Source organism: Juglans regia, chromosome 7 (genome assembly GCF_001411555.2).
Source record: "Juglans regia cultivar Chandler chromosome 7, Walnut 2.0, whole genome shotgun sequence".
Classification (NCBI taxonomy): Eukaryota; Viridiplantae; Streptophyta; class Magnoliopsida; order Fagales; family Juglandaceae; genus Juglans; species Juglans regia.
In genome coordinates, this window is record NC_049907.1 from 46,354,422 (window position 1) to 46,381,834 (window position 27,413).

The following is a 27,413-nucleotide window of genomic DNA, read 5'->3' on the forward strand; positions in this document are numbered from 1 at the left end:
AATGACTCAATGGACATAATTTTAAATTTGAAGCACGCCATTTTGTTTTTGCTTGAAAAACATGGCATGGCAAAAACCACGGCCACATAGGCGACAAGAAAATCGTGCCCATGACAAAACCAAGTTTGGCAAACCATTATATATATCTATATCTATATATAAGTATATGTTTCCAACTTGGATATTGATTCTTCACCAAGAAAAAAAAAAAAAAAAGCCTGAGTCTGACCATTTGATTGGGTTTATTGTCTCATGGACTGCAGTCCCACTTCTGGTGCTACATTCTCCAAGCAGAGAATACCAATTTAGCTTTGTCCTAGGAAGTTGCACGCCACTTCTCCACGGTCAAAAGGCTTTTATTTTTATTTTTTCAAGCAATTTCTATTCATTAACCAAAACAGCAAAGTAACAGTCTTGTTAATTATACAGAATTGGTGGGAGGGTATTTCCCACTATAGAAAGTTAATAGACATTGAAAAATGCTAATTAAGAGTATGCTACCATATAGAAGCTTGGAAATTGTCCGTTGCGCAATATCATATGCGTATCGATTTTGAAATCGATGTATTTTTTTCATTTATCATTCTTCAAAGTTAATAAACAGATACTTGATATCTCTAATAATGGAATGCATTGTCCAGTCTATTGGCTGCTTTGCTTTGATAATTGCATGCACAACTTGTTTTGAATCTCTTTGGTTGAAGATCTAGTGCAACACTGCCATGATTTCGGGCTGCTACATAAAAGGTTAATAGATGGAATCCTACATGTAGGAGTGATCTTAATTAAGGACTCTTCCAGTTGGTTTTTTCCTCTGCACGGTCAAGAGCTTAGTTGTCCTTCGGTATTCTTATGTCGAGGTTGTAACGATGTTGTTGAAGACACAATATACTTTACCAGCTAGAATTTAAAAAAGGTTTGCAAAGCATAAAGCTATAATACCAATATTTAAGATTATTAGGGGCTTCAACTGCAAAACCCCCACATCTTTTAAGGTGTTCAAACTTCGAAAGCAGTAAAACACTTTTTCCTATATATATAACTGAGGTTCATGGGCATTTCCATTTTGTAGCTTCTAGTGCAGACATGTCTACAACTTTTCGTACAAAGCAACATGGAAGCATCTAAAGTAATAAAGAATGGGATTTTTTTATTTATTTGTAAGAGGTTTGAATTTGATAACATTGAAGAGTAATGAAAATGCTTTCTTTAGAATATATATAACACATGACAACCGTAATTATTTAGTTGTCTTACTGTTGCACAAAGTAAGTGAGAAGATAAAACTATATTTTTCATTGGAATTTTAGTATCACATCAATCGTTATGATTAAAATAATAGAATTAAAGATAAAAGAGTAGCATTATTGGAGCGAGAATGATTAAGGATTGAAAAATTCTATTATCAAGTCAGTCGGTGTGTAGAGTATGTCTAGTAAAGTGCTTACGTGACATAATTTGATTTAGAAGATAAGTTTTAAAATTTAAATATTAAAAATCAAATATTACTATTTTAAGTAATATAAATGGTGTACTCTACACACCAACTTAAAAAAGAAATAACTCTTACGAGTTTCTACCTTGGATGAAAATAAATTCATTTTAACTTGTGATTCTCCTTCGTGTGGATTACTTTTATTAAATATAAACTCTCGTTAAACTTGTCATTAATTTAATGAAGAATTGGTTCAGTTAAGGGAATGCGCCAGTATGAATGGATTGCTATTTCCCAGTGCAACAAATGATTGGAAAAGCATGAACCATTCAGTTTGAGATAAATTCAGCAGAGGGATTTTGTAGCATATAATAGGGAACAATATGAAGGGCTATAATAAAACTTTTTCTCACTTCAAAAGTACAAAGAAGGCAATATTTACGTTTACATTAATGAAAATTGCTTTCATCTTGGGCCTGATAGCCGCACATCTGACATGGCCAACTCGCTATAGTAATCAATCGGTCCTGATGAAGTAGTCTCTCCACTGCTCCATTTGAAGAACTTCGAGTGAGAACTGGTTTGGGAGGAGATTGGAGGCGAAGGCACAGCCCAAATGCCTTCAAGCATTTGGACTACTTTAGTCATTGGTGGTCTTAAATGCATGTCGTCCTGTATACACCACAGTGCCACCTTGATTGCAGCGGAAACCCTTTCATCATTCTCATCTATCTCTAGCTCAGAATCAAATATTTCTTTCAGTTTTCCTTCTTCTAACATCTTGGAGGCATACCAGGGAAGATAGGCTTTCTCTAAACTATATTCTGGATGGTAATTCTTCCTCCCTCCAATGATCTCAAGCAAGACCATGCCATAGCTGTATACATCACTCTTCTCTGATATGGCATACTTGGTGATCCATTCGGGTGCAAGGTAACCTCTTGTACCCCTTAGCGTCGTGTGCACAAGGCTCTGTTCCCGGTTCATTAGCTTGGCCAGACCAAAATCAGATACTTTTGCAGTAAAATTATCGTCAAGAAGAACATTTTCAGGTTTTATATCGCAATGAACAATCTTCACTTCACACTCCTCGTGGAGATAAGCTAATCCCTTTGCAGTCCCTAATGCTATGTTGAATCTGGTATCCCAATCCAATAAGTGACTTCCTTCATTGTTCTTAAATATCCATTTATCTAAAGACCCTTTTCCCATGTATTCATAGACAAGAAGCCGGTGAGACCCCTCAGCGCAGAATCCTCTGAGCTTGACCAGATGGACATGATGGATACTCCCGATAATTGTGACTTCAGCTCTAAACTCCTTCTTTCCCTGCCCAATGGCCTCCAGTTTTTTCACAGCCAAGCGGGTACCATCTGGAAGCACACCGAGGTAGACTGATCCAAACCCGCCTGCACCAATCTTTGTAGTAAAGTTCTTGGTTGCTAGACTGAGATCACTATAACTGAAACGAACAGGTGCCCCAGAAAGACTATTCAAGAAATTATCTTCTTCCAGGTTGTCTCGAGAATATTCCAGCAATCCCTTCTTTTTGCAGTGACACCAGAATCCCATGTAAATTAGACCAAGAATTACCGATATGGTTGCAATAACAATTATTACAATTGCTATAACGTGCTTCCTTTCCTCTCTGCTTGCAGGACTTGGTCCACCATTTCTGACACCTGAGACCTTCATGTATGAAATATAACCAGGAGAACCTTCAGCAGAGCGTTGCAGATTCCCTATCTGGTCGAATAGAAAGCATCTCCCAGAGGTCCTTTCGAAGAACAGCACAAGGCAAGAGCAGCTTGTAAGGCAAGCCTCTTGGCATGCATTTAGATTAGATTTCAAAAGGGGTTTAACAAATCCAAGTGCAAAATAAGTTAGCTTCTCACCAACGTATAAAAGCTTGGCTGAACTTTTGGAGCTATTACAGGTTGACACGGTCTGGGGTTTGCAATTAAATTCAGAGCTGAGAAGCGGTGGGCATTGGCACCAGTTGTCAAAATAGCACACATGATAAGGGTCACAATTCTCTGGAACACCGCAGGAATTTTCTGGTATCTTGGTTGCCTCTGGAGCGACACTCTTTCCCTTCTGAAGATTATAGAATGATATTGACCCATCAGAGCCTAAAATAGCAGCCCACAAGGCACTGGTGCCATTATAGTCAGAGAAGACAAATTGCCAAAGCAAAAGTCCTTCTTGATTATAAAAGTTCCATGAATTGGACACCAGAGAGACAGAATGGACGCTGCTGGTGACATTGTTATTGCTTTTCCGGCCATCAGTTGTTATAGACCAATAGAGTTGTGGGGTTTCAAAACCTGCATACAAGACCATATCATCTGGTTTGAACTCAAGATAATGAGACAAGTTGTTGCGGTTTGGGAAGCTTTTAAGACTCATTCCTTCCCGGAACACCTGGCCAGGTAAAAGGGTATCAGTGGGATGGCTAAAGCTTTGCCAAAGAATACTTCTATTCTTTGCAAGCAATACCAAGTTTCCTGAATCCTGCAATTCCACGGATCCAACCTTTTCCCCTGTCGTATTAGTAGACCAAACTACACCGTCCCCAATTTCCAAAAACACATTTCCATTTTCTTCGAAAACAAACTTGTCAAAATTCTTAACCAGTAAGCCTCTATTAGCAGTCCAAACCACTTTGGAACTACCCATGTGAATGACTACTAGTAAAAACAATTCCACATCCAGGGCAGTGTAAAAGCCGAAGGCGAATGCCGAATTGTTGGATGACAGAAATAGCCCATTTTTATCGGTCCATTCGCTATGAGACGCTTGGAATCCAGGATATATCCGACCAACATGCTGATTAATGGCAATGCAGCTCTCAAACACAGAGAGGAGACAGAGACACAACGTTACGAAATGTAACAAACCCATATATTTCTGGAACTGCAGCATCCCCCCCCTGCTATTGGCTAAATAATCCCCAAATGTCTGTCCAAGAAATATATGGTGTTAAAGAAACAAAAAACTACTGAAAGAAACGAAAAGAACATTGAAATGATACGCTCGATATCTATTCGAGTTTAACTCTCTGCATCCGGCTCGGTTGAGACAAAATATAATAAATAATTTAATTATTTTAAATTTTAAAATAAAAATAATATTATAATAATTTCTCAAATTTCAACTCGCTATCCAACCTAACTAAAATGCGATTGCAACATAGAGAAAATTATACCCAGTTTGGAAAATAGAATTATTATACATTCAAGAGAACTAACAGATAAAGAAAGACTCGAGCAGAAAAATCTCTACAAAAAGTATATATTCATGAGAACTTAAGCATAAACAAAAACTCGAGCGGAAAAATCTCTACAAATGTTTTGAACACAAAACGAATTACAAGTTTCCTTTATGGTATTCGAGGTGGGGTACGAAGAAAGAAGAACATAGATATGACAATCTTATATACGTGAAGCAAAAAACATAAATAAATAAATAAACTGCTTAAATGAGAAAGAAGGAACTAGAATAAACCAGAGATAAAAGGTAATGGTTGGGAAGCTGGGGAAGATTACAGAAACTCGACTCACCTCATTCGTTGATGAAGCCTTCGTTTTTTTTCCTTTATTTTTTACAGTAGAAGATATGCCATGAATCTAAGTGCTTCGTTCTTCCTGCTTGGGGAGAAAGAAAGTGATTCTTTCTATCTGCAAGATTGTGAGAGAGAGCCGGAGAGAGAGAGATCGGGAAGGAGCTGGCAGCCTTGGCAAGTACTAAAAGTTGTCGTTATAAATTATAATAGTTACACTGCAACCAACTTAAATGCGTTCATCTGTATTGACTATTCACAAGAAACTGCTGCTTATTATTATTATTTTTTTTTAGAATAATGATATGAAAAATTTTATATTATTCGTCATTATTTACCTTCTTACGCTCCACATCGCACATATTATAAAAAATAAATTTATATTTTATAAAAAAATACATCTACAGCTTATTAAAAAGATACAAATATAAAATGTAAGAATAAATAATAGTTGATAAATAGTAACTTTCGAATGATATTTAGAATGACTCCATAATTCATACCTAATTTTAAAAAATATAGAATAAATATAAAATTTATATAAAAATTAATTTTTAATAATAAATTTTATATTAAAAAAAATAATACAATACTTACGCGCTCTACATTTATACCTAATATTATTATTTTCTTATGGTGGATGCCTTCTCCTTTCTTCTTTCTTATTTTTTCTTTCTTTTTTATCTAAATTTCCAGAGCATGTGGTGGATACGTTAGAATCGTGGGAAACTTTTTGCATCCTCGTCCCACTGTTCTGTTTTGGTTGAGAAAGCAGAGTATATTAAATTAAATTAATTGCATTTATCTACCTCCTCTACCCATCTTTTATGTTTTAGTTGAGAAAAGCACTTTTATTAAATTCATATGTTCCTTTTCCATTTGTTTCTCAATACGAGATTTATAGAAATTACCATGTTTTAAACAAAGCTGAAACTTGAAACATAGTTACTTGAGAGTTCTTCAAAAATAAATTTTAGAAAGAGAGTAATAAAAATAAAATTAAAAAAATTATAATATATACTATCGTATCAAATTAGTATTAATTAGCTTCGTTTGGTTTCAAAAATCTTCTCAACTCATCTCAACTCATCATTACAACTTTTTCAAATTTCAACATAAAATATAATAAACAATTCAATTTTTTCAAATTTCAAAATAATAATAATATTAAAAAATAATATTCTAACAATATTTTATTATCTAAACTCAACTCACTTCAACATCCAAACACAACCTTATAATGTTTTTTCGTAGCTTTCTTTACAAACTTAATATTTATCTTCAATAAAAAGAAACGATTATTTATTTTTATCCGCATGCGCATTGCCACGATCGTCGTCATTAGAATTCACGTAATAAATAAATTATTTATTTTATAAAATTAGAATCAAATATAGTATCATATTATTAAAGACAAGAAAAATGCTAAACGTAATTGCTGGGAGAATCGCAGGGTAATCGCGGCTCATGTGGAATTATTGAAATGGTGGCGTTTCATACTTCTCCCGAAATCTCCTTTCCCCTTCTCCAATACTGCATTTTGTTCATTCCTCTTAAATCTCATTTCCCCCATCTTTTTGCTTTCTCAAAATCCCATTTTCTCCCATCTTGATTTGGGCATGCCTCCGTTCGTCTGATGCAGCCACGCCATCGTCCGAGAAGCTCCTCCCCGACGACAGACAATGCCGGCATGCCCAGTCAGTCATGGCCTCCGGCGGCTATAATAGTCCCTGGATAGCACAATGTGTCTTGATCTGGGCATGCCTTCGTTCGTTAGATTCGGCCACGCCATCGTCCGAGAAGCTCCTCCTCAGCAATAGACAATGCCGGCAAGCCCAATCATGGCCACAAAGACGACCACAGACTGTGTTTTCATCCCTTCATATTCTTCATATTTCACTGCTTCTCTTACTTTAATGGAATTGCTTTGTTCATATTTGTTACCATGGATTGGGGTTGGGGGCAATCAAGATCCAGTTTGGCAACAAGCGCCTAAACCAATTGTTCAAGCAGGAGCTAGACATCCTACTCCATCTTTGCCATGAAAATATTGTCAAGTTTATTGAATTGGCTATTGTGATGACGGAAGTTACATCCGTGTCTAGTTTTTTTTTTTTAATATATTGGCCAGCCGATTATCCGTTTGTTCTCCACCGTCGATTGTACGTAGTAAAATTATAAAAACAATACTACGCTTATAACTCTTTTATAATTATTGTATAATTCATCTTACAATTAATTAATGTAATAATATCACTTTATTAGATTATATTTCTCACATATGGACTATAGCCTTTTTATTTTTTTAAAAAAATGTCTCACATTCTTGAACTCAAACCAAGTCTTTGTTATAATCTCTTACTTTAATTAGTGATAATTAGTGGGCTAATGTCGTAATTTAGCTCATTTTATTGGTTTTAGTCAAACAAGTTTCTACGAGTAATACATTGCGGACTTACAACCAAAAAGTGATTGTGACGTTAATGTTGAATGGTCAAAGGCTGCACTAGTTTATGAATTCCTATTGGTTTTAAAATAGAAAAAAAAAATGAAATATATATATAGTAATTAAAAATAATAATAAGAACAATATATAATATAATAACGTAGTCACAACATGGTTATGTATGCATCAGCAAATGCCATCATGACATTAGAAGTCTAAGCAAAAAGCAATTTCAAACATGAATGGAAGCTAGCTAGCTTGTTGATCATGATCATATTAATATACATGTTGTATTCACATTAATTAAGCGTAGTAGTTAGGATTAACATGAATTAATTAATATATATATACGTATAAGTTGAAACACCTTGAACAGCCTCTCATAAAAACCACTAAAGTCTTCCCTCCAACTGCTTCCATTGATAGATACTAATTGATTTGGGATGGAAAGATTGTACACTTAGATACAAAAATAAAAAATAAAAGGGTCACTTTCTTTTTTTATATTAACTATATTTTGATTTATTTGTGTACAAAAAAGTTAACAATTTTTAATCGATAAAGCTTGAGTCGGATTCATGAACCTGAATCACGAATATATAAGCTTTAATACACCTTTATTTTAATTTTCTTTTTGGAAAAATGTTAGTTGTTACAGCTTGCTTAATTAATTTGTCTTCCCACTTTCTGCACCAATACTCGTGACTAATTAAAGAGTTTCGTGTTGAACAAAGCTTTGAACGAATTTTAAAACATTTATATCTCAAGAAAACCAGCATTTGGGGCCGCTGCCTAATACACAAGTCGCTCCGGCTACGTACGACCAATAATTATATATATATATATATATATATATATATATATATATATTACTACTAACTAACTAAGGAAACATGTAAAAATTAACATAAGAATTAGAACAGGTATTTCTCTTTGTCTTATAAGATAAAAGATATTTGTAATCGTAAAATTATGTAATTATCGCATAATTGTTTTAAAAAAAATGAATAAAACATGTGACTCACATGAAAAAAATTAATTTTTTAATAATAACTCACACTTTTTTTTAAAACAATTACGCGATGTTTACGTACTTGATATGAAATTGTATATAAAATTACTCTTCTTATAATTGTATATAAAATTGTATATACAATTATACAATTTTTAAAACAATTATATATAAAATTTTTATATTATTCTTATGAAATTTTTATACAATATATATAAAACAATATATATATTGTATATATATACAATGTATACAATTACTCTTCTTATGAAATTTTTATACAATATGAAATTTTTATACTCTTCTTATAAAATATATATATACAATTATACAATTATACTCTTTTTATGAAATTTTTAAAATAATTATATATAAAATTACTCTTCTTATAATACCATTACTGTAATATGATAGATTCCTTGATGTTGACACGACACCATTGCAAAAGAGATAAAATAAATAAATAAACAATATAGCATCACATTTGATTGCCATAGTAAGCCTTTCAAGAATAAAGGGTAGTGTGGTGAACATTCATTGGACGGCTGAGTAAAAGCAATGGTAAGAAAAGTAAGCAGTCATATGACTCACCACAGGGAGCATAGGAAGTTTAAATTTACTAAAATGACTTCCGTATGATAATTGTTTTTACAACGTTAATGGAAAGGTGTAGGTATAAAATGAGAGTAATGCTGTATAAGTGTCGCATATTTAAAAAAAAAAAAAAAGAGTTTATTATTAAAAAATTAAATTTTTAATATAAATTTCATATTTACTTATTTTATTAAAAAGAAATATACAATACTAAATTAAATTTTTAATGTAAATTTTATATTTACTTATTTTATTTAAAAATAAATATACAATACTTATACATTATATAATTAAAAATATAATTTCTCATACAATAGAGATTATTGAGGGAGTCGACGCAGGTCCACTCTAACCTTACATTGGGCTTTGTAGTAAGCTTTGTAGTGGGCTTTAGACTGCAGACCCATCTTACAAAATTCAGTTAAGAGAAGAGAAGAGTGTTATCCGCAATCTCTCAGTCTCTCTTCTTTTGTCGGTACATGCTATAGATGGTCCGACCAAAAAATAATAGTTGCAGCATCTTGTTTATAGTGATTAGGTATTTATAAAGAGTAATAATACTTAGAATATTTTTATTTTAAATAGAAGGTTATTAATGGATTACGAAATATTCTATTTTTTAATTTAATGATATTACTACAGTATATGATTGTCATTATTCACATATAAAAAACTTATTATTATTTTGATATTTATGTCATATATTATGTTTTTATTTAGAGCATTAATATTGGATTTATCATTTTTATCTTTAAAATTTGATGAAAAGTACATATTTTTTCATAAATTCAAAATCTTCATATTCATAACCTCAAATTGAATTAGCTATTGGATTTATCAAAATAATAATATAATATTATTTTTTTATAATAATATTTTTTATTTATTTATTTTTTATATTTTATATTCACACTAACTATATATTAATTAATAATTTAATTTGATATTTAAATTATTGTTTCCTAAGTTAAATATATTGTGGCTCAAAATTTGGAAACAATAATTTAAGTAGATAAAATGATGCTTATAGAGTGTGAATAGTGAGTCTTCAAATTTGAAGATGAATTAGAATGCACTGTAGCTCAAAATTTCAGATTTTAGTGTTTGGTGAATTCAATGCAGTGATTTTAAATATGAATTCATCAAATTTTAAAAATTAAACTGATTTGATGAGTCCAATATCGATGCTCTTACCAGTCGTTATATTATGTTGTGTGATATTGTCTATCAAATATTATATTGAATCTTATATTTTAAAATAATAAATTTGAGAATATCGTGTCGATAGTGAGAGAAAGTTGAGAATATAGTATACAACATTTTTTTTTAAAAATTAAAACAAATAAGAAGTATCATATATATACTCTAAAATACATGATATTTATTATTTACTCGTAAGATAATTTAGTTTATTTTTACAGATGAGATGAGTTGAAATATATTTAAATAGTGAGATATTTTCAGATATTTTATAAATAATAGTAAAAAAAATAATAAAATATTTAATAATAGTGAATAATAGTGAAAAGTAAGTAAAAAATAATGAGAAATGATACTTGCAGTCGTGAGTGTGCAAACGTCATGCAGTCGTTTTGAAAAAAATAAATAAATATGGGATCCACAGGAAAAGAAATTAATTTTTTAACAGTGGATCCTACTTTTTTTCAAAGCGACTGCACGAAATTTATACATTCCACGACTGTATGTAGCATTACTCAAAAATAATAAATAGTAATGTGATTTTTTTTAGAATATCTCAATATCTAAATTAGGTCTAAAGTTACAAGTTTAATAAAATATGATTAAAATATATTTTTTTAATATTATTTTTATTTTAAGATTCGAAAAAATTAAATTATTTATTTTATTTTATATAAAAATTTAAAAAATTTATAATAATTAAATAAAATGAAGTGAATTGAAAGAAATTATAAAAATAAATTAAGGATTACATAAATGGACACGTGCTCCTCGCATTGAAAACGAAGGAAAGTAGGTAGGTGGGTTAATTCAGGAGCAAGCACAAAAATGGGCTTTTAACGGATGGAACACCGATTTGACTTTTGATTGGACAGTTTTTTCTTCATAAATAAATGTTGAGCCGCGCTCCGAAAAGAACAAAAAGTTTTTTTTATTTGTTTTTTTTTTATACTTTAAAATGTTTTTCTTTCAAAAAAAATTTATTAAATCACTTAAAAACACTTTCTTAATTATTAATAAGTACAAAAAAATTAAGGGACCCAATCGGAACCCATTTTTTAAATGTATTGAAATATTTTTTTATTTTTTAAAAATATTTAAATATATTAAAAAAAAGAAAAAAACAGAAAGTAACAAATGCAACTTGAACGAGCTATTGACTCTTCCATCACATAGGGTAGAAGAATCTAGCCTAACTATTCGTTACCGTGATGCTCACTTTGTCACCGCCTCATTGCACTACGTGGCGGATTGTGAGAGACAGAGATATGCTATCAACACACTCCCAACGGTTGTTTTTCCGACCCTCTTCTTACCGCACACAAACACAACAATATAGCGAGATAGACTAGGTTCGGTTTCGGTTGTTCGGTTTTGCAGGTTAAGATGGAGAAGGAAGCACAAATCGGAGCCCAAGAGGAGGAGGTTCTTTCCTTGGAGCTCCCAGCTCCTGTTTCTTGGAAGAAATTGGTCTCTCCCTCTCTCTCTACCTATAAAAACTTGTCCTTTTTTTTTTAATTTTTTTTCAATTTAGAGCTTTGTAATTTGTTCTTTCTGTTATGTTTCTGGGTAAATTCGGTATGTGGTTTTTGCTTCTTTTGAATTAGTATTATTCTTTTTGTGGTGGGATTATGCTTTTTGGTAAAATCATGTGCTGTAATTTTGTTGATAACATGGAGTTTCGCCTCCCTCAGCTAGGGTTTTTGGTTGAATGTTGTGTCGTGTGAGTGTGCTGGAATCTGGTCGATAATATGGCTTAATTTTCTGAAAGGCTCGTCCTTTCGGTCCAGTGATGTCTTTCTTGGAGTAATTATTTAATTTCTTTAATTGTTTTGCTTACGAACTTTGTGAACTCTACTGTTTTTGTGGTTGATGACACTCCTGTTTCTGTGTAGTAAGTAAGCCTTGAGTAGATCAAAAGTGAAAAGAAAAATTTTTAACCTTTGGGAGGCAAACTAAAAGTTGAATTTGGAAGTAGTACTTGTTTGGAACTTATAAAAAAAATGTAGTAGTTGGTTGGAATGATAGGCTATTTTTAAGGAAATTACCGTATTTTAGAGCCACATATGGTTCGGACCAACTATTTCCTTACCATATTTTAGAGCCACATATGGTTCAACAGGTTTGAGTTTCTTCTTTTTAATGTGATTCTTCTGGTATTTGCTTCATTTACTTTTTACTTTTTTTTTTTTTGGTGAATTTCTAGTTATAATTCTTACTAATTTAGCTAGTTTGATCACAAACAGAGTTGCAAACTGTCTTAAATATTCAGTTCTTCATTCCAGTTCTGTTTGCCAAGTATTCAAAACTGAATATCCACTGTTTCTTTGTTATTTTCTATAATGTCTCTGCTATGTTTGTCAAAATGGGCAGTGAATAGAGATGTTTATTTTGTTTTCTTAATTTTAGATGCACATACATTCAATTTATGTGACTGAAATTTCAAGGGACCATAGGATTAGGAAGGAGGGTAACAAGTTAACTTGCCCTTATTCCCTGATTCCCATATCTTCATTGCATATAGGATCCAGCTGCAAGGACCCTTATTGGTGGACTGGGTTTTGGACTCTTTTTAGTTTAATTTATGACAACTCAAAACCAATGCTGAACTAGCCATGATCCATATTATCCTAAATGATGCATAGGCATTTAGGGCCATGAGCAATGGGTGATTTTGCTATTGATATGTTTAAAATCATCAAGTATGTAAACTGGTGGTAGAATTTTTATTATTAAGTAACCGCTGAGAAGAAATTGTAGTATGCTGCTCGGTAGTATTTGCTGTAATCAAATTCTGCTCATAACCATCTTTTCCTCAAGTATTCAGCTTCACCACTTCTGCTTAGTCAACCAGTGTTAACTCCTTCAAGTAACATGATCTGAAGTCAGAAACAGACCCCCATCATTGCTCTTATGGTTTGTGATCTCCTACTTTAAAATCAAAGCTTGAGTACATATGTTTTTCCTCAAAGGCAAAATAGGCTTTAATCTGCATACCTTGAATGCTCTGTCATATATGTTATACAGGTTCTGGTCTTTCTTCGGCTTGAATTTTGAGGACTTGACTCTTAATCTTTTTGTAATTTTGAGATTACTGAATTTATATCCTGCTAGAAAATTAATGATCACCACCTCATGGGATTTGTAGGAAGTTTCATCTAATGACTTAAAGAGCACAATAGAAATGTGTAGGATAGCTGTGAAGACATTTTGTGACTACTTAAAGAGGAGAGGATAGCTGAGAACATACATTTAATATTCCTTTTGTTTTCCCCCCCTTTTCTCTCTTATTTTCTCTCTTAAATTGTTATTTGCCTTTATATTGTTTTATTTTATGCTTCAATAAAAACTTAGTCGGCCTTGTGCATTCTATCATAACAGAATTCATGATGGGAAGTATTCAAGGACACGTTCAATTGATTTTGTTATTAGCTCATAAATCTTGTTGTGTACCAGTTGACATGTGCCTCTGCTTTTTGTTTCCCCATCAGTTCTTACCCAAGAAAGGAGGTACACCAAGGAAGAATGAGATCATGTTTGTTGCTCCTACTGGAGAGGAGATCAACAACAAAAAACAACTGGAGCAGTACCTAAAATCACACCCTGGTAATCCTTCAATATCAGAGTTTGATTGGGGTACTGGAGAGACTCCTAGAAGATCTGCACGAATCAGCGAAAAGGTCAAGGCAACTCCGCCATCAGAGGGTGAGTCCCCAAGGAAGCGTGGCCGAAAATCATTGGGGATAAAGAAGGACAACAAAGAATTGGAAGGTGCTTCGGAAGAAAATGAAGGTACTAAGGAAATTCAAATGCAAGATGCGGAGGTAGCTGGGAAAGAAGATGCAGAAACTGAGAAGGAGAAAGATGTTTCCAAGGAAGCTCCAGCTGACAATGGAGGTAAAACACAAAAAGAAAATGGAGATGAACTCCAGGTCAATGCTGAGGAAAGCAAGAATGAGGAAGTGCCTAGTGCTGATAAAACCCAAGCTGAGGTTAATGTCAAGCATCTAGATGTTGTAGCAGCAGCAGATGAAAAGATTGCTGGAGAAGATGTTACTACAGACGCAACTAAAAGTGAGAAGGGAGAGGACAATGTGGAAAAGGTGCCACAAGCTGAAACACAGAAAACAAACGGTACAAGTGACAAGAAACCGGATGACCCAGAAGCAAATGGGGGAGCAAAGCAAGATAATCCTTGTGGAATTGCAGAACCCAAGGGAGAGATCAATGAGAAACAAGCTTTGTCCGAGAATGATGGAAAATCTAATGTTGAGACTGGTGAGAAAGTCAAGAAAAATGATGGGGAGGTGATTGAAAATGCTAAGGTTAAGGAAGTGGGGCCAGCTGATGCCCCCCACCGACCTTCACCCTCCACTGTGAGCTGCTGAACGTGCCGTCCTGCCTTCCTTGGCAGTTAGTCCCGTAACACCTCGTCTGTCCTTTCTTTTAGGTTTCCTAACTTTGGGATTCCTCAGAATAGCTCTAATATTAGTGTTGTTGAGTGCTAGATTTGATTGTATGTAGGTGAGGGAATGAAGCTGTAAGATGGTAGAATAGATTTTAGATTCTGCAGCTTTTGTTACAATATGGAGGAACTTAGACTTGACTGTAAGACCATATTCGTTGACATCATGGTTGGTAGTTTAGATTTGATATGCTCGTGCTGCCTGTTTTATCTTGTGGTAAGAAGGCCCCATTACTCGTGTTTCGGGATATTATGGTCTGATCAAGCTGAACAGAACGTTAATAACCTAGGAATAAACATAGACAAGATGGAACAGAGCGGAGACTAGTCGGAAAAGAAATAGATTCTCAAAATGCAATGTTTTTGCGGTCGTGTCCAGATCTTTGCTACACTGCAGTGATGTTGCCTAGACGAACCTAGGTATATACTCTATACGAGGCTCTTGCAGCCAATCCCATTTCATGCATGACAAAACTACGAGGTACATGCTATTGTGGTTTCCTCTGCTCCGAACTTCTTTCGTTTTGTTTTCCTCCAACAAAAAACACCTTTTCCTCATTATAGTCTTGGTTGGGTCAGACTAGAAAAGCGTGTAACATATGCAAACAGTCGTCACGTTTGATACTCTGAAGGTAAATTTCGACTTATTATTGTTTATAAGCTTGCCTGTCCTTATTATATGCTGCAAATTAAACAAATAAATAAAAGGAACGTGGAGATTGCTTTTGTGTTTCCAGGGTGAAAAAACATTGAAGTTGCTAGAATGTCCAAAAGATTTTCACGTACTGTTTGGAGTTTGAACAGTGGACACCAGAAAGTCGATGCCTACCGCCCAAACTGATCCAAGCCAAGAAGCTAAATCTTGGTTACCCCTGCCACCTCTATTGCCCATCTACTAATCCCACCATCTCCCCAAGTTTCAAACTCCTCTTTAACCACGAAAGGTATATGAACTATCCTTCCAGAACCTTAACACGAGAGAGAGAGAGAGAGAGTATATATAATACACCCAGATGGAAACAAAAACTAGAAAGTGAAAAAAGGTATACTTTGAGAGGGAGATAAAAAGTGAGCGTAAAGGAAGAATCTATTCTCTAAGCCCCTCCAAGAAATACCATATATCATTTTTTCATCATCTTTTGAGTAAGGTTAAGAATCTTCTTCCCTCATCTACTGTCGTTATCTTTGGAATCTGGATTCTATGGCATGCCTGAAAGAAAAGCATTGCATCATCCAGAGCATAGTTTATGGTGTTGTTTCCGTTGACGTTACCGTTTTTGGATTACATAATACAGCACCATACCCACAGCCCCCTCTACAAATTGGAATTCTCCTCCTTCATTGTTAATATGCCAATCAAACCAATGAAGTTCTCTTCTTTCTTTCTCTGGTCTCTCCTTATCTTCTCCATCACATCTCTCAATGGTACGTATCATTCTTTTCTAGCTTTCAACTTCATGTTGAATCTTATGACATGTTTGAATTGCTTAGTATGGCCAACGAACTGGAGGTTGAACTCTATTGGTATTTTTTCCCCATGAGCATAGATGAAATTCTATTGGCTTAGGTTTGCAACTCCAGAAAAGAAACACATCAAACCTGTATGGGAATTCTATTGGCTCTGTTATTTTTTTAATATATATATGTGTGTGTGTGTGTGATTGAATGTTGAAAATCCTGTCAATAGTCACTAGAATATTAATTAAATAATGATCAGTCAGTTCAAACGGAATATCAGAAAAGCTTTCTATTATCAAACATTCACTCATTGGACTTCAATATCCATTTCATAGTCCACAGTGAATTATAATTAGTTTTTCGGAATTGCTCCCTAGCTTATGCAAGGTTCGAACCAGGCAGGCATGATGCGTTAGGAACATTTGCCTTTTGAAATTTGAGCCTGTATCTAGGTCCAAAATTTTCTCTCTTTGAAGTAATCTTAAAACTGTTCCCAATCGAACTTAAATTTGAATTTTTTTGATACGCAAGTTCGAGCCTCTCCTTCATTATGTCGGTGTAACATTAGGCACAAATGATTTGTAATCAAAATCAGCCTCAGCACATACGTAATTCACATGTTCATGAGTTGCATTCTCTCTTTTATCATGGTGAGTCATTGGTTAATGGCACTATTTATCCATCTTCTGTTGAGCAGTTTTGACAGCAGACGCATTCACGGGGACATATGGAGTAAACTATGGCAGAATAGCAGACAACATACCTTCACCCCAAAGTGTGGTGACACTTCTCAAAGCTGCAAAGATAAAAAACATTAGAATCTATGACGCTAACCAGGATGTCCTCAAGGCCTTCAAAGGATCTGGCATTGAGATAGTGGTTGGACTCGGAAATGAATTCCTGAAAGACATCAGTGTAGGCGAGGATCGTGCCATGAATTGGATAAAAGAAAATGTGCAGCCTTTCCTTCCTGGAACTCCTATACGTGGAATTGCAGTTGGGAATGAGATCTTGGGAGGCGCGGATGTGGAGCTCTGGGAGGTGTTGCTGCCTGCAGTAAAGAATGTTTACAGTGCACTTGATAGATTGGGTTTGACCAAGAAGGTTGAGGTCTCAAGCCCACATTCAGAGGCTGTCTTCGCCAATTCCTTCCCTCCATCTTTGTGTAATTTCAGGGAAGATATTCTTCCATTCATGAAGCCACTTTTGCAGTTCTTCTCGGAGACTGGTTCTCCTTTTTACATAAATGCTTATCCATTCTTGGCCTACAAGAGTGACCCTGAGCATATTGATCTCAAATATGCTCTCTTCCAATCAAATCCTGGAATTTATGATGCAAAGACTAAGTTACACTATAGTAACATGTTTGATGCACAGGTTGATGCGGCTTATGCCGCCTTAGAAAAGGTCGGGTTTCACAAGATGGAGGTCATAGTTTCTGAAACTGGCTGGGCTTCTCGTGGAGATGACAATGAAGCAGGTGCCACACTAGACAATGCAAGGACTTACAATTATAATTTGCGCAAGAAGCTAGCCAAAAAGAAGGGGACCCCCTATAGGCCAAAGATTGCGGTGAAGGCTTATATTTTTGCTTTATTCAATGAGAATTTGAAGCCAGGGCCAACCTCCGAGAGGAACTTTGGATTGTTTAAAGCTGATGGAAGCATTTCATATGACATTGGATTTACTGGCCTTGTGCCTTCTGCAGCACCCTCATCTCTGCTCTCTTTCAAGGTATGGCTTCCTAGTTTTTGTGCAAATTTTGCAATTAGCAAGTAAAATATGCAGAATAAGTACAAATTTATTGCATGACGAAATGATTATCCTAAGGAATTCAAAGAGAAAATAAAATACATGCTAGGCAATGTTAATTTAGCACAACAGAATCCATTTCCATCAAGATTAAGGGATGCATCGCAATAAAGTGAAATGTATAGATAATTGTGATCGATGAAGCGGGCTCATATGCTCATATTTCTTTCAAGCAGGGGACTTTGTTGTGTGCTGAACTTCTTATGCTTGGCCAAAAACTAGAAACATTTCTACTTCTTTATATGATCAGAAGGTGTTGCAATGTTTTTTTTTTTTTTTTTTTTTTTTTATATAGGATCACAGACTTTTAGGAATCTGAGGACTAAACAATAAGAACATATTTCTGAAAGCTACAATTAGTTGTCATGTTTTTGTTTATCGATTGCATGCTAAATTGGTAAGGTTTCTTCTAAAATTTTGGCTTGCAGGAAATTGGATCGTCATGCACTCTGGTTTTTGCAAGCTGTGCTGCAATTCTGCTACTGATTTTTTAACGTCATTATTCCTCAAAGGGTTCGAAGGTTGTACCCCCCTTATATCTGTCAACGCTCTCAATCAAGCTCGGGGAAGTTTGGGTTCTTGAATTCATAACAATTGTTGTAACAACACATGATTCATTCTATTCTTTGTATTAACACTCATTATTGAAACAATAGTTGACTGAAAATTGCTGATGGGTTTTTTCTTATTTGAGCACAGTACAATAATCTTCCTTCTTCTCCATATGATCAATCCTGTTAGCTTTTACATGACTAAAGCGATTCGTTCAATTTTCATTTGAGATGTACCCACTTAAAAAATTCAACCAACTACCAATAAAGATTACTTTGTTTTTAGAGATCAATAAACATAACTTGGTATGGTAATATTATTCGTACATACACGGACACTTTCAATTAATGAATCTGCGAAACTTGTGAGGTAGGGTGTTGTTTTGGATCATTGACCCCTAAAACTAATTAAAAACCATATGAACTTGGGTTATAATTATTATCCAAAAGAGAAATGTTTTAGCTATAAAGAGATTCTATAAAAGTAAGAATGACACTACAGTCGATACATTATCCTGACAATGTGTCTCGAGATCAAGTGTATTCCACTTTTTTTTTTTTTTAATCTTTTTTATGTAATTTTTTAATACCCTTAAACATTTTTAAAAAAAAATTACAACATCATTAAAAAATACTTCATTAATCATTAAGTAAAAAAAATTAAAAAAAACAGTTGGAATACATTATCGGGACAATGTGTCGGGACTCATAGCATTTTCATAAAAATAAGTTCATAAATTGACGTAATTTGATATGTTATGTCAGATGATAAAACTACTTTTATTATAAAATATATCTAACGTATCGTATAAAAGTATATTATGTTGATTTACTTTACGTAATCTCAACCCTTTTCTATCCAAAATTACTCATTTTGTTGGCACCAATTAATCGGTAGAATTAACTATTTAACTGTACTACGGAATACGGAGCTTCCAAAACGCGAAGGCAATCTTTGTAGATCGATCCTGTACACTTGTTGATTAATTAGGTTTACTTTTACAATCTTTATAAATAATTATCCACAGTCCAGAGGGGTTAACTTATTACAAGAAGATAACGACCAATATAATGAGTCTAGAATTCCTATAAGGTTGGAGAATATTGGAAAAGTTGTGTACGGGCAATTTTCTTTGTTAGGTACAGAAATATAAAGTGCTTTGAAAGCCAAGGGAAAGTTTCAAACTCCTGTAAGTCCGGAAGTTGTTGGAAATTTAATTCATTGATAAGACACAGGAAATGATGAAGAAGCCACCCCCATTGTTATGGAGGGTGAGAAAGCTAGCTGTTTCAAAAAGACCTCAAATATCCAACAACTCGTGTTTGTCCTAGTCTTGTTTTGGACTTTCGATATCCTCTCTCGTTGCGTACATATATAATAATATAAACGCCTAATTAATCAAGTCAAGAGTCAAAAGTAATTATAGTCGATCGAAAGTCATGACATGAATTAACCGGAAAATCGATATTAATATTTCGTCGACGTGCGTTGTAGCTTCGTAATTAGTATCTGGCCTCTAATCGAGCTGAGCCGGTCTTGGATCGTCTCAAAATATTTGAATTTGAGCTTGATATTTTTTTTTATTCTTTATTTGAATTTGATTTGATAAGTTAAACTCTCAACTCGAGTTCGAATTCGTTCCACAAATGAGTTCAACTCGAACCGAGCTCGAGCTTGAATTGTTTATTTTTTTTTAATTTTTTGAATAAGATTTAATAATTAACAAATTAAATAAAAAAAGATCTAATATTGAATTTATACAACTAACAAGTAGAATCTTTATTGAATTACAAAATTTTGAAAAATTTATAAATAATTAATATCTAATTAGTTGATATTTATCCAAAATAACAATATATTATATGCCTATATATATTATTAATACATACACTTAATATGATAGCATATATCTATTTCATATATAGTTATCACATAGTATTAGTATATGAAATTATTAAATTTTATCGACTAATTATTATACAAATTAAAAAATATACCTATGAAGTATATTTATTATATAGACATAAGTAATCAGATTACATATTATATATTTAATTATAAAAATTGTATGTTTATATTATTAACTAATACATATATATGTATATATACATAGATGTATTTTTATATTTATCAATATATGAATGAATTTTAATCGAATTGAGCTAACAAGTCGACTCGAGCATAAACGAGCAGGTCTTAACGAATCTTAGAAGAGTCGAGTCGAGTTTTGTCGGGTATGTGTTATTTATAAATCGAGCGGATATTTACTTTCACGAATGATTTTTTTTTTTTTTTTTCACGAGTCTAGTTCAATTTGAATTTAACTGAGTGAGTACTGAGTGAATTATCAAACAGATTGACTCATTTATAGCCTTATTGGCATGTACTATGTTCATGAGTGAAAGGAAATTTTAAAGGAGAAAAAGGAACAGATCAAACAATGAATTATGAATGCATATATATATATGTATGCTAATTCACTAATTATATATTAATTATTTCATTAGGCTCAATTAATTCCTCTAATCAACAGTACTATTCAGTAAATTATTGTCAACCAGCGAAGAAAGTACTTTCGAGCTTTTTAATTAATTAATTACTACCGGGGTACGTAAAAGAATGTCTGTACGTACTGTTTTTCCAAGGCCAATATTTCAGGGAGTGATTTTATATATAATTGTGGAATGTATAAATATTATATAATATTTTTGAAAATGAGTAAAATTTATTATTAAAAAATTAATTCTTTTTAAATAGATCTTATATTTATTTTTTATTTTTTAAAATGATTATACAATCCTTACATTAATGATTTCTCTAATTCAAGTGGCAATTCAGGCAGTCTCGCCCTGTTGAATGTTACGTGTGGTCCAATGAAAACGTAGAAACTTTCCGCCTTCGAACTTTCAGCTAATTTGCATTGGGTTTCAACCCGAAGATTCCACTTGTTTTGTACAAAATGGACCGGCATCGATCCAAGCAAATCTAACGTAACGTCTCGATCGGAGCCAGGTCGCGTCTCCATTTCCCCGTCAAGACCGCGTACGTACTTCGTTAATCTGTTCTGAATGATGACTTCTTGCGCATCGGTTTTTGCGTGACTATATAACTCTATACGGAACCTTAGCATCCTCATCAAATTTTTTATATAGTCTATAAGGCATTACAGCACACAGAGTTTGTGTCAAAAGCCATTCAAAACACACAACAGACACTCGGATCGATCGATCGCCTCAATACTATAGGCATATTTAAAACACAGTTATATATTTTATATCCAAAATTGTGAGTGAGAGAATGGAGAAGTTCACGAGTGTTGTGGCCGTTTTTGGGGTTGTTGTTGTGCTGCTATTGCAATGCGCAGCAGCACAAACAGTGCATGTGGTAGGAGATAGCATCGGTTGGAGGGTTCCTACAGGAGGTGCTTCCGCATACGAAACTTGGGCGGCCAGTAAGCAATTCGTGGTTGGCGATATCCTATGTAAGATTCCTGCCTCTGCTTTTCATTTTCAATTCCATCACCATCTTCCTTACTTCTTTCAAATTAACATTAATTCGATCTCCAAATTACATTAATTAATTTCTTCTTCAACTTCATGAGATGCGTCTATCCGTAACTATTTGATGACAATCTAACCATGTAAAGTAGTTTGTGAATAACAACACATGCATGCATTATCCTCATCCTTCACCTCCTCTGTCATTAATGTATATATGATATCATATTTTGTCCTCCTACAGTATTCAACTTTGCCACAAATGAGCATGATGTTCTTCAAGTACCGAAAGAATCCTATGACAGTTGCAGCTCGTCTAATCCCATTGGTGACACCATCACCACTGGCCCTGTCAACATAACTCTGTCCACTGCTGGCACCCACTACTACATCTGCACTATTGGCCGGCATTGCCAATCGGGTCAGAAGTTAGCCGTTACCGTCTCCGGTTCTCCAAGTGCTGTCCCGCCTACAACGAGTACTCCACCTGCCACCCCGACTCCTTCTACAACACCATCTCCCACATCAGGGACCCCTGCTGATTGCGCTCCAACTCCTGCATCATCCCCGACATCATCCCCACCCATGGGTCCGACCACTCCGGAGACAATGCCGCCGCCTGATTCTTCATCATCATCTAGTGTCTTTGCTAGTTTATTCATCTCTTTGTTGTCCATTGCCATGGTTTTCCTTTTCTGAGAAAAAAGTGTTGAATTTATAGTCGATGATACATTGATATGTAGTTAGAATTTTGTTTGCAGCTTATTTCTTTATGTCATGATTTATTCAACCGGTGATTGAATTTTGTAATAGAACTACATATATAATGTATTATTTGAGCAGCATATGATCAATAAAGGAATTCTTCAAAAAGTAGTAGTGTCCACATATAATAGGTCTATTCCTAAATATTATATATTGCTTCATTGTCAGAACGTAACCACTCACAATAGACTAAAGATTGGGCGAAAAAAAATGGGCTTCTATGAAATTTTATAAGATTTTGAAATTTTTTTTCTTGACCCCCACAAAAAATAAAGATTATGGGCCAATTACGAGAAATATTTTTTTTTTTAATTTTTAATATTTAATTTTCATAATTTTTAACAATTATGAGAAGTTTACAAAATCCATATTTCTTGTAAACACCATTGTCACACGTCGATGATCTTTTATATTATGAGCAATGAAGTTATTAATATTGAACGTTTTTAACATATCATGAAACTCGCATAGAACCAAAACGTCGTAATGGATTTTTCTTTTTCAATTAGTAATATAAGAATATTTTTGAAAAAAAAACAGTATCATTGAGATACAATTATTATTGCAGATCAAACTCTTAACTGAACAAACGGAACTTTCAGCCGTCAGAGCTTATATATTGATCATGATCTGCAATTCCTTTTTGCTGATCGATCAAGAAATCTATACATGATGAATCTGTCAATCTTGAAGAAATCTTTTATTAATATTTTTTACAAGCTAATATATTATATTTAAATATGGTACATGATCATGCCGTAAAATTGCTTTAATTTGTTTTTTTCTTCCAAAAGATGAAACCTTTCATAACAGAGAAGAAGTTCATTACAATTAAGACAAAACAGAAAGGTACAAACATAATGGAAATAAAGTTTGTTACACAATAAGAAAATTAGGGTGGGTCCTTCCCACTGTGGAACTCTAGCATGCAATCTGGAAGTTTGATGAGGGGTATATCTTCAAAGAAATTATTTGAAGATGCCCATTGCGCCAATGTATGCGTGTAACGGTTCTGAGTCTGGTGTATTTTGATTGCCTCCCACTTAACAAAGTTGTTGAGCATTACTCTTGCATCCCTTGTCCTTCCTTCAATGGTCCAGTCTGGGATTTGATGTGAATTATTGAGAGCTGAGATTACTACCTGTGAGTCTCCTTCAATGATGATATTAAGCCAATTTCTTTTTGCTACCATTTTGAGACTTATGAAAGCTGCAAGAGCTTCACCTCCATTTGGATTGCATATGGAAGAAAATTCAGTAATACCACCCACAATGCTGCCTAAGTGGTCTCTACACACAACAACTGTTGTACTACCTGAGTCTCTCACCGCTACATCAAATGATATAGAAATCTGTCCTATGGCAGGGGGTTCCAAATGGGAGTATTCTGAGAGAGCTTAAGAACCCAAGCATTCCTATGTTCCTGATAGAGTTTTAGAGTTCTAGCTACAAATTGATCTATTTGAATAGGCAGAGACCCATGGGTTATTTGATTCCTATAAAACCAGACACAATCCGTAGCCAGAATCGCAAACAATTGAAAGTTTTGAGCTTCCTGCAATTGAAATGGGAGATTAACAATAGGTTCCAAGATAATCTTAATCCAGTTTGTGATATCATAACCTGCTATAATATCAATGTTTAAAGGCCAAGGAGATTGCCTCCAAAGAATTCTTGAGTAGGGACAACTTAAAAATAAATGGGAAGTTGTTTCCTCAGCTGATTGACAAATAGGACAGAGAGCCCAATCATTACTAAAAGAAATGCACTAATTTAGTAGAGATCTAATGGGCAGAATGTTGCTTAGAATTTTCTAGGTGAGAAGTTTAAGACGATCTTGGACTTGAAGTGACCAAAGCATTTCCCAAATACATAGGGTGGGCTCACTATCTTGACTATGGGAGTCCAAAACAATAGCAGCATATGCAGATTTGACGAGGAAATTGCCATTGGAATGGTGGAGCCATTTGAGGATATCTCATAGATTATGATATTGCTTTAATTAGTCAAGTAGAGTGGTTTTTATTTTTGTAATTAGCTCTCCACAGTTCGCCTAAAATTTAGAAGATAATTGGTTGGACATTTATGAATTATTATTCACAATTAATTTCTTTCCTGACAATGTAAAATCTACCCTTTTTTTTTTGGAAAAATGACGATACCTTAATTTTATTGATAGCCCTCACCTATGATGGAGGAAAACTGTGGTTACAAACTTTAGATGTCTGGGATGGACAAATAAGCAAAATAAAAAACCCAACTCCCAGACATCAAAATCAACAAACAATCTACAAACTAAATGTTCAGAAAGACAAGACCAATACAAAACCAAAACTTGCAAGAAGAAAAAACCACAGAGGCAAATAATGATAGAAAGTCAGTCTAATTGAAACCAAGAAATTGTACTTGGGATAGAAATTATGAAATGCGTAGATAAGGAAGACCCATTCTATCCATTCTGAGAAGACCACATAACTAGCTAGACAAATGATCACTATCATTGTACCAATCCATATCAGAATCTCTTGCACCTTTTTTGGCAAGAAAATCAGCCACAATATTTCCTTCACGATAAACATGATTCACACAAAACTCCATGCACTCTACATAACCAAGTAGATCCTTCCAGTAATCCTCAAGGTACCAAAGACGACAAACACCTTTAGTAAGCGAATTGACAAGAAGTTGAGAATCCATCTCAATCTCAACCCGGAAGAAACCAAACTGATAGTACCTCTTAAACCCCTCCCACAAACTTCTCAATTTAGCAAAATTGTTAGAATCCTGACCCAAGAAAACAGAATAAGCCACTTGAAACCGACCCAAATTATCACGAATAACACCACCACCACTAGCCGGACCAGGATTACCCAAACTACTACCATCAGTATTCAGCTTCACCCAACCCTGAGGAAGTCTAGACCACCTCACCACACAAACCATCTTAGGCTTAGGAAGGACAACAAGAATGCCCATTCTATTCAAAACAACGACATCTTGGTGAGAAACTTGAGAAATTTTCATAATCGACTCCATGATTTTATGAATCCAAAATTTGATGGCATGCCAAACAGAGTCAACAGTATCAGTTTTATCCTCATAACGAGCTTTACAGCGCCTGTTCCAAAGCTGCCAAGAAACAATAGAAGGGCGAAGTCCAAAAATAATCTGAAGCTGAGAAGACTTCTCGGCATGCTGAAACCAGAAATTAACTTGCTCATTCCAAGTATGGAAAATACCCATGTGCACGCCTAGTTGAATAGAAGCCATATGCCAAATATGCCTAGCGACATCCCCTGTAGAAAGTACATGATTCAAATCCTCAATATGAACCAAACAGCAACAATTGCACCTAGAGACAAGAGGAATGCCGATAGATCTGATCTTCTCATCAACACTCAAACAGTTATTATAGGCCTTCCACATCATAATAGAAATCTTCTTATGGAGGGAGTTATGCCAAATCCAATGAGCCCAAGGTAAGGAAGGAGCCCTAACTCGAATAAGATCCCAAGCACTTTTGGTCGAGAAGTTTCCATCACTATCCTTCCACCAGATTAAAACATCCTGCCCTCCTTCCTCCTAGCCAAGGATTGACATAAATCAAAAGCTTTTTGAAATCCCAACCATTTTCAATACGACATTTTTTAATCTTCAACATAGGCTGATCTAGAAAAGGATAGTGGGAACTAAGAGGACCCCTTTCTTCCCAATCATCAAACCAAAAGGAAATATTCCCCTCTCGCACAATCCACTTCGAATTCTTTAAAACTTTCGGGATACAATGAACAACGGATTTCCAAAATCAAAAGCCTTTACTATGCATCAAAAGAGATAAGTGATTATTACGGATATACTTTGCTCTAAAAAAATCCACCCATAAAGACTGGCCCTTAATAAGACCCCAAGCAAATTTCATATGTAAAGCCCTTTGAGTGTCCTCAAAATTACGAATACCCAAACCACCTTCATCAGTAGGCTTATGTATATTATACCAAGAAAGTCATTTCCTCTTTCATTTCCCTTCATAATCCCAAAAGAAAGAACTCATAGTCCTATTCAAGGCCTTGATAACAGAATAAAGGACATGTAAAACAACCATAATATGAGTAGCCATACTAGAAAGAACATGACGAAGAAGGATAATCTGGCCACCCACAGAAAGCAATTTCATCTTCTAACCCGCAATTTTCTTATTGATTTTCCCAAGCAACTCACCAAAATCACTAGCTTTAAGTCTCCAAACCACCACAGGGACACCCAAATATTTAAAAGGAAAGGACCCTTCAGAAAACCAGTAATGTGCAAAAGAGAAGCTTTTCTAGGAATAGAGATACATTTAGAATTATAAATAGCACTCTTCTATTTATTAAGGACTTGACTTGTCCAAGATTCATAAAGTGTTAAAACCTAGGTCAAGTTCCTCATGGATCTATTACCACCATTAGCAAAAATGATAATATCATCGGCATACATAAGGTGATAAATAAGGAGTGTGCCTCTAGCCTGAGTAAAATGGCCAATTTTACCATCCTCAAAGGACTTTCTAAGAAGACGAGAAAGCACCACGTCATTTTGGAGCTTTTATAAGACAAATCCAAGGAAGATCTGATAAA

The 27,413-nt window shown here is 34.2% G+C and overlaps 4 protein-coding genes across 5 annotated transcripts; 3 read left to right on the plus strand and 1 right to left on the minus strand.

Annotated features, from left to right (window-relative positions):
- Nucleotides 1-1,807: 1,807 nt before the first annotated feature.
- LOC108998310 (G-type lectin S-receptor-like serine/threonine-protein kinase SD2-5) lies at nucleotides 1,808-5,168 on the minus strand. Its single transcript, XM_018974832.2, has 2 exons — nucleotides 4,999-5,168; nucleotides 1,808-4,396 (listed from the first exon to the last, which is right to left on the minus strand). Exon 2 carries the CDS (start codon nucleotides 4,358-4,360, stop codon nucleotides 1,901-1,903), a length of 2,460 nt encoding a protein of 819 aa, XP_018830377.1. The 5' UTR covers nucleotides 4,361-4,396; nucleotides 4,999-5,168; the 3' UTR covers nucleotides 1,808-1,900.
- Nucleotides 5,169-11,503: 6,335 nt separating this feature from the next.
- Nucleotides 11,504-14,917, plus strand: LOC108998356 (methyl-CpG-binding domain-containing protein 11-like). 2 transcript variants are annotated; one of them, XM_018974892.2, is made up of 3 exons: nucleotides 11,660-11,719; nucleotides 13,077-13,165; nucleotides 13,741-14,917. In XM_018974892.2, the coding sequence occupies exons 2-3, from the start codon at nucleotides 13,163-13,165 to the stop codon at nucleotides 14,635-14,637; spliced, it is 900 nt and encodes a 299-aa protein (XP_018830437.1). In that variant the 5' UTR covers nucleotides 11,660-11,719; nucleotides 13,077-13,162; the 3' UTR covers nucleotides 14,638-14,917. The 2 variants fall into 2 exon arrangements, with proteins under 2 accessions (XP_018830436.1, XP_018830437.1); XM_018974891.2 differs by lacking the exon at nucleotides 13,077-13,165 and having other exon boundaries at nucleotides 11,504-11,719.
- A 1,054-nt stretch (nucleotides 14,918-15,971) lies between these two features.
- LOC108998303 (glucan endo-1,3-beta-glucosidase 11-like) lies at nucleotides 15,972-18,651 on the plus strand. The gene is made up of 3 exons (XM_018974827.2): nucleotides 15,972-16,139; nucleotides 16,870-17,906; nucleotides 18,413-18,651. Exons 1-3 carry the CDS (start codon nucleotides 16,064-16,066, stop codon nucleotides 18,476-18,478), a joined length of 1,179 nt encoding a protein of 392 aa, XP_018830372.2. The 5' UTR covers nucleotides 15,972-16,063; the 3' UTR covers nucleotides 18,479-18,651.
- A 3,020-nt stretch (nucleotides 18,652-21,671) lies between these two features.
- On the plus strand, nucleotides 21,672-22,903 carry LOC108998324 (cucumber peeling cupredoxin-like). Its single transcript, XM_018974845.2, has 2 exons — nucleotides 21,672-22,017; nucleotides 22,278-22,903. Exons 1-2 carry the CDS (start codon nucleotides 21,834-21,836, stop codon nucleotides 22,730-22,732), a joined length of 639 nt encoding a protein of 212 aa, XP_018830390.2. The 5' UTR covers nucleotides 21,672-21,833; the 3' UTR covers nucleotides 22,733-22,903.
- Nucleotides 22,904-27,413: the final 4,510 nt, after the last annotated feature.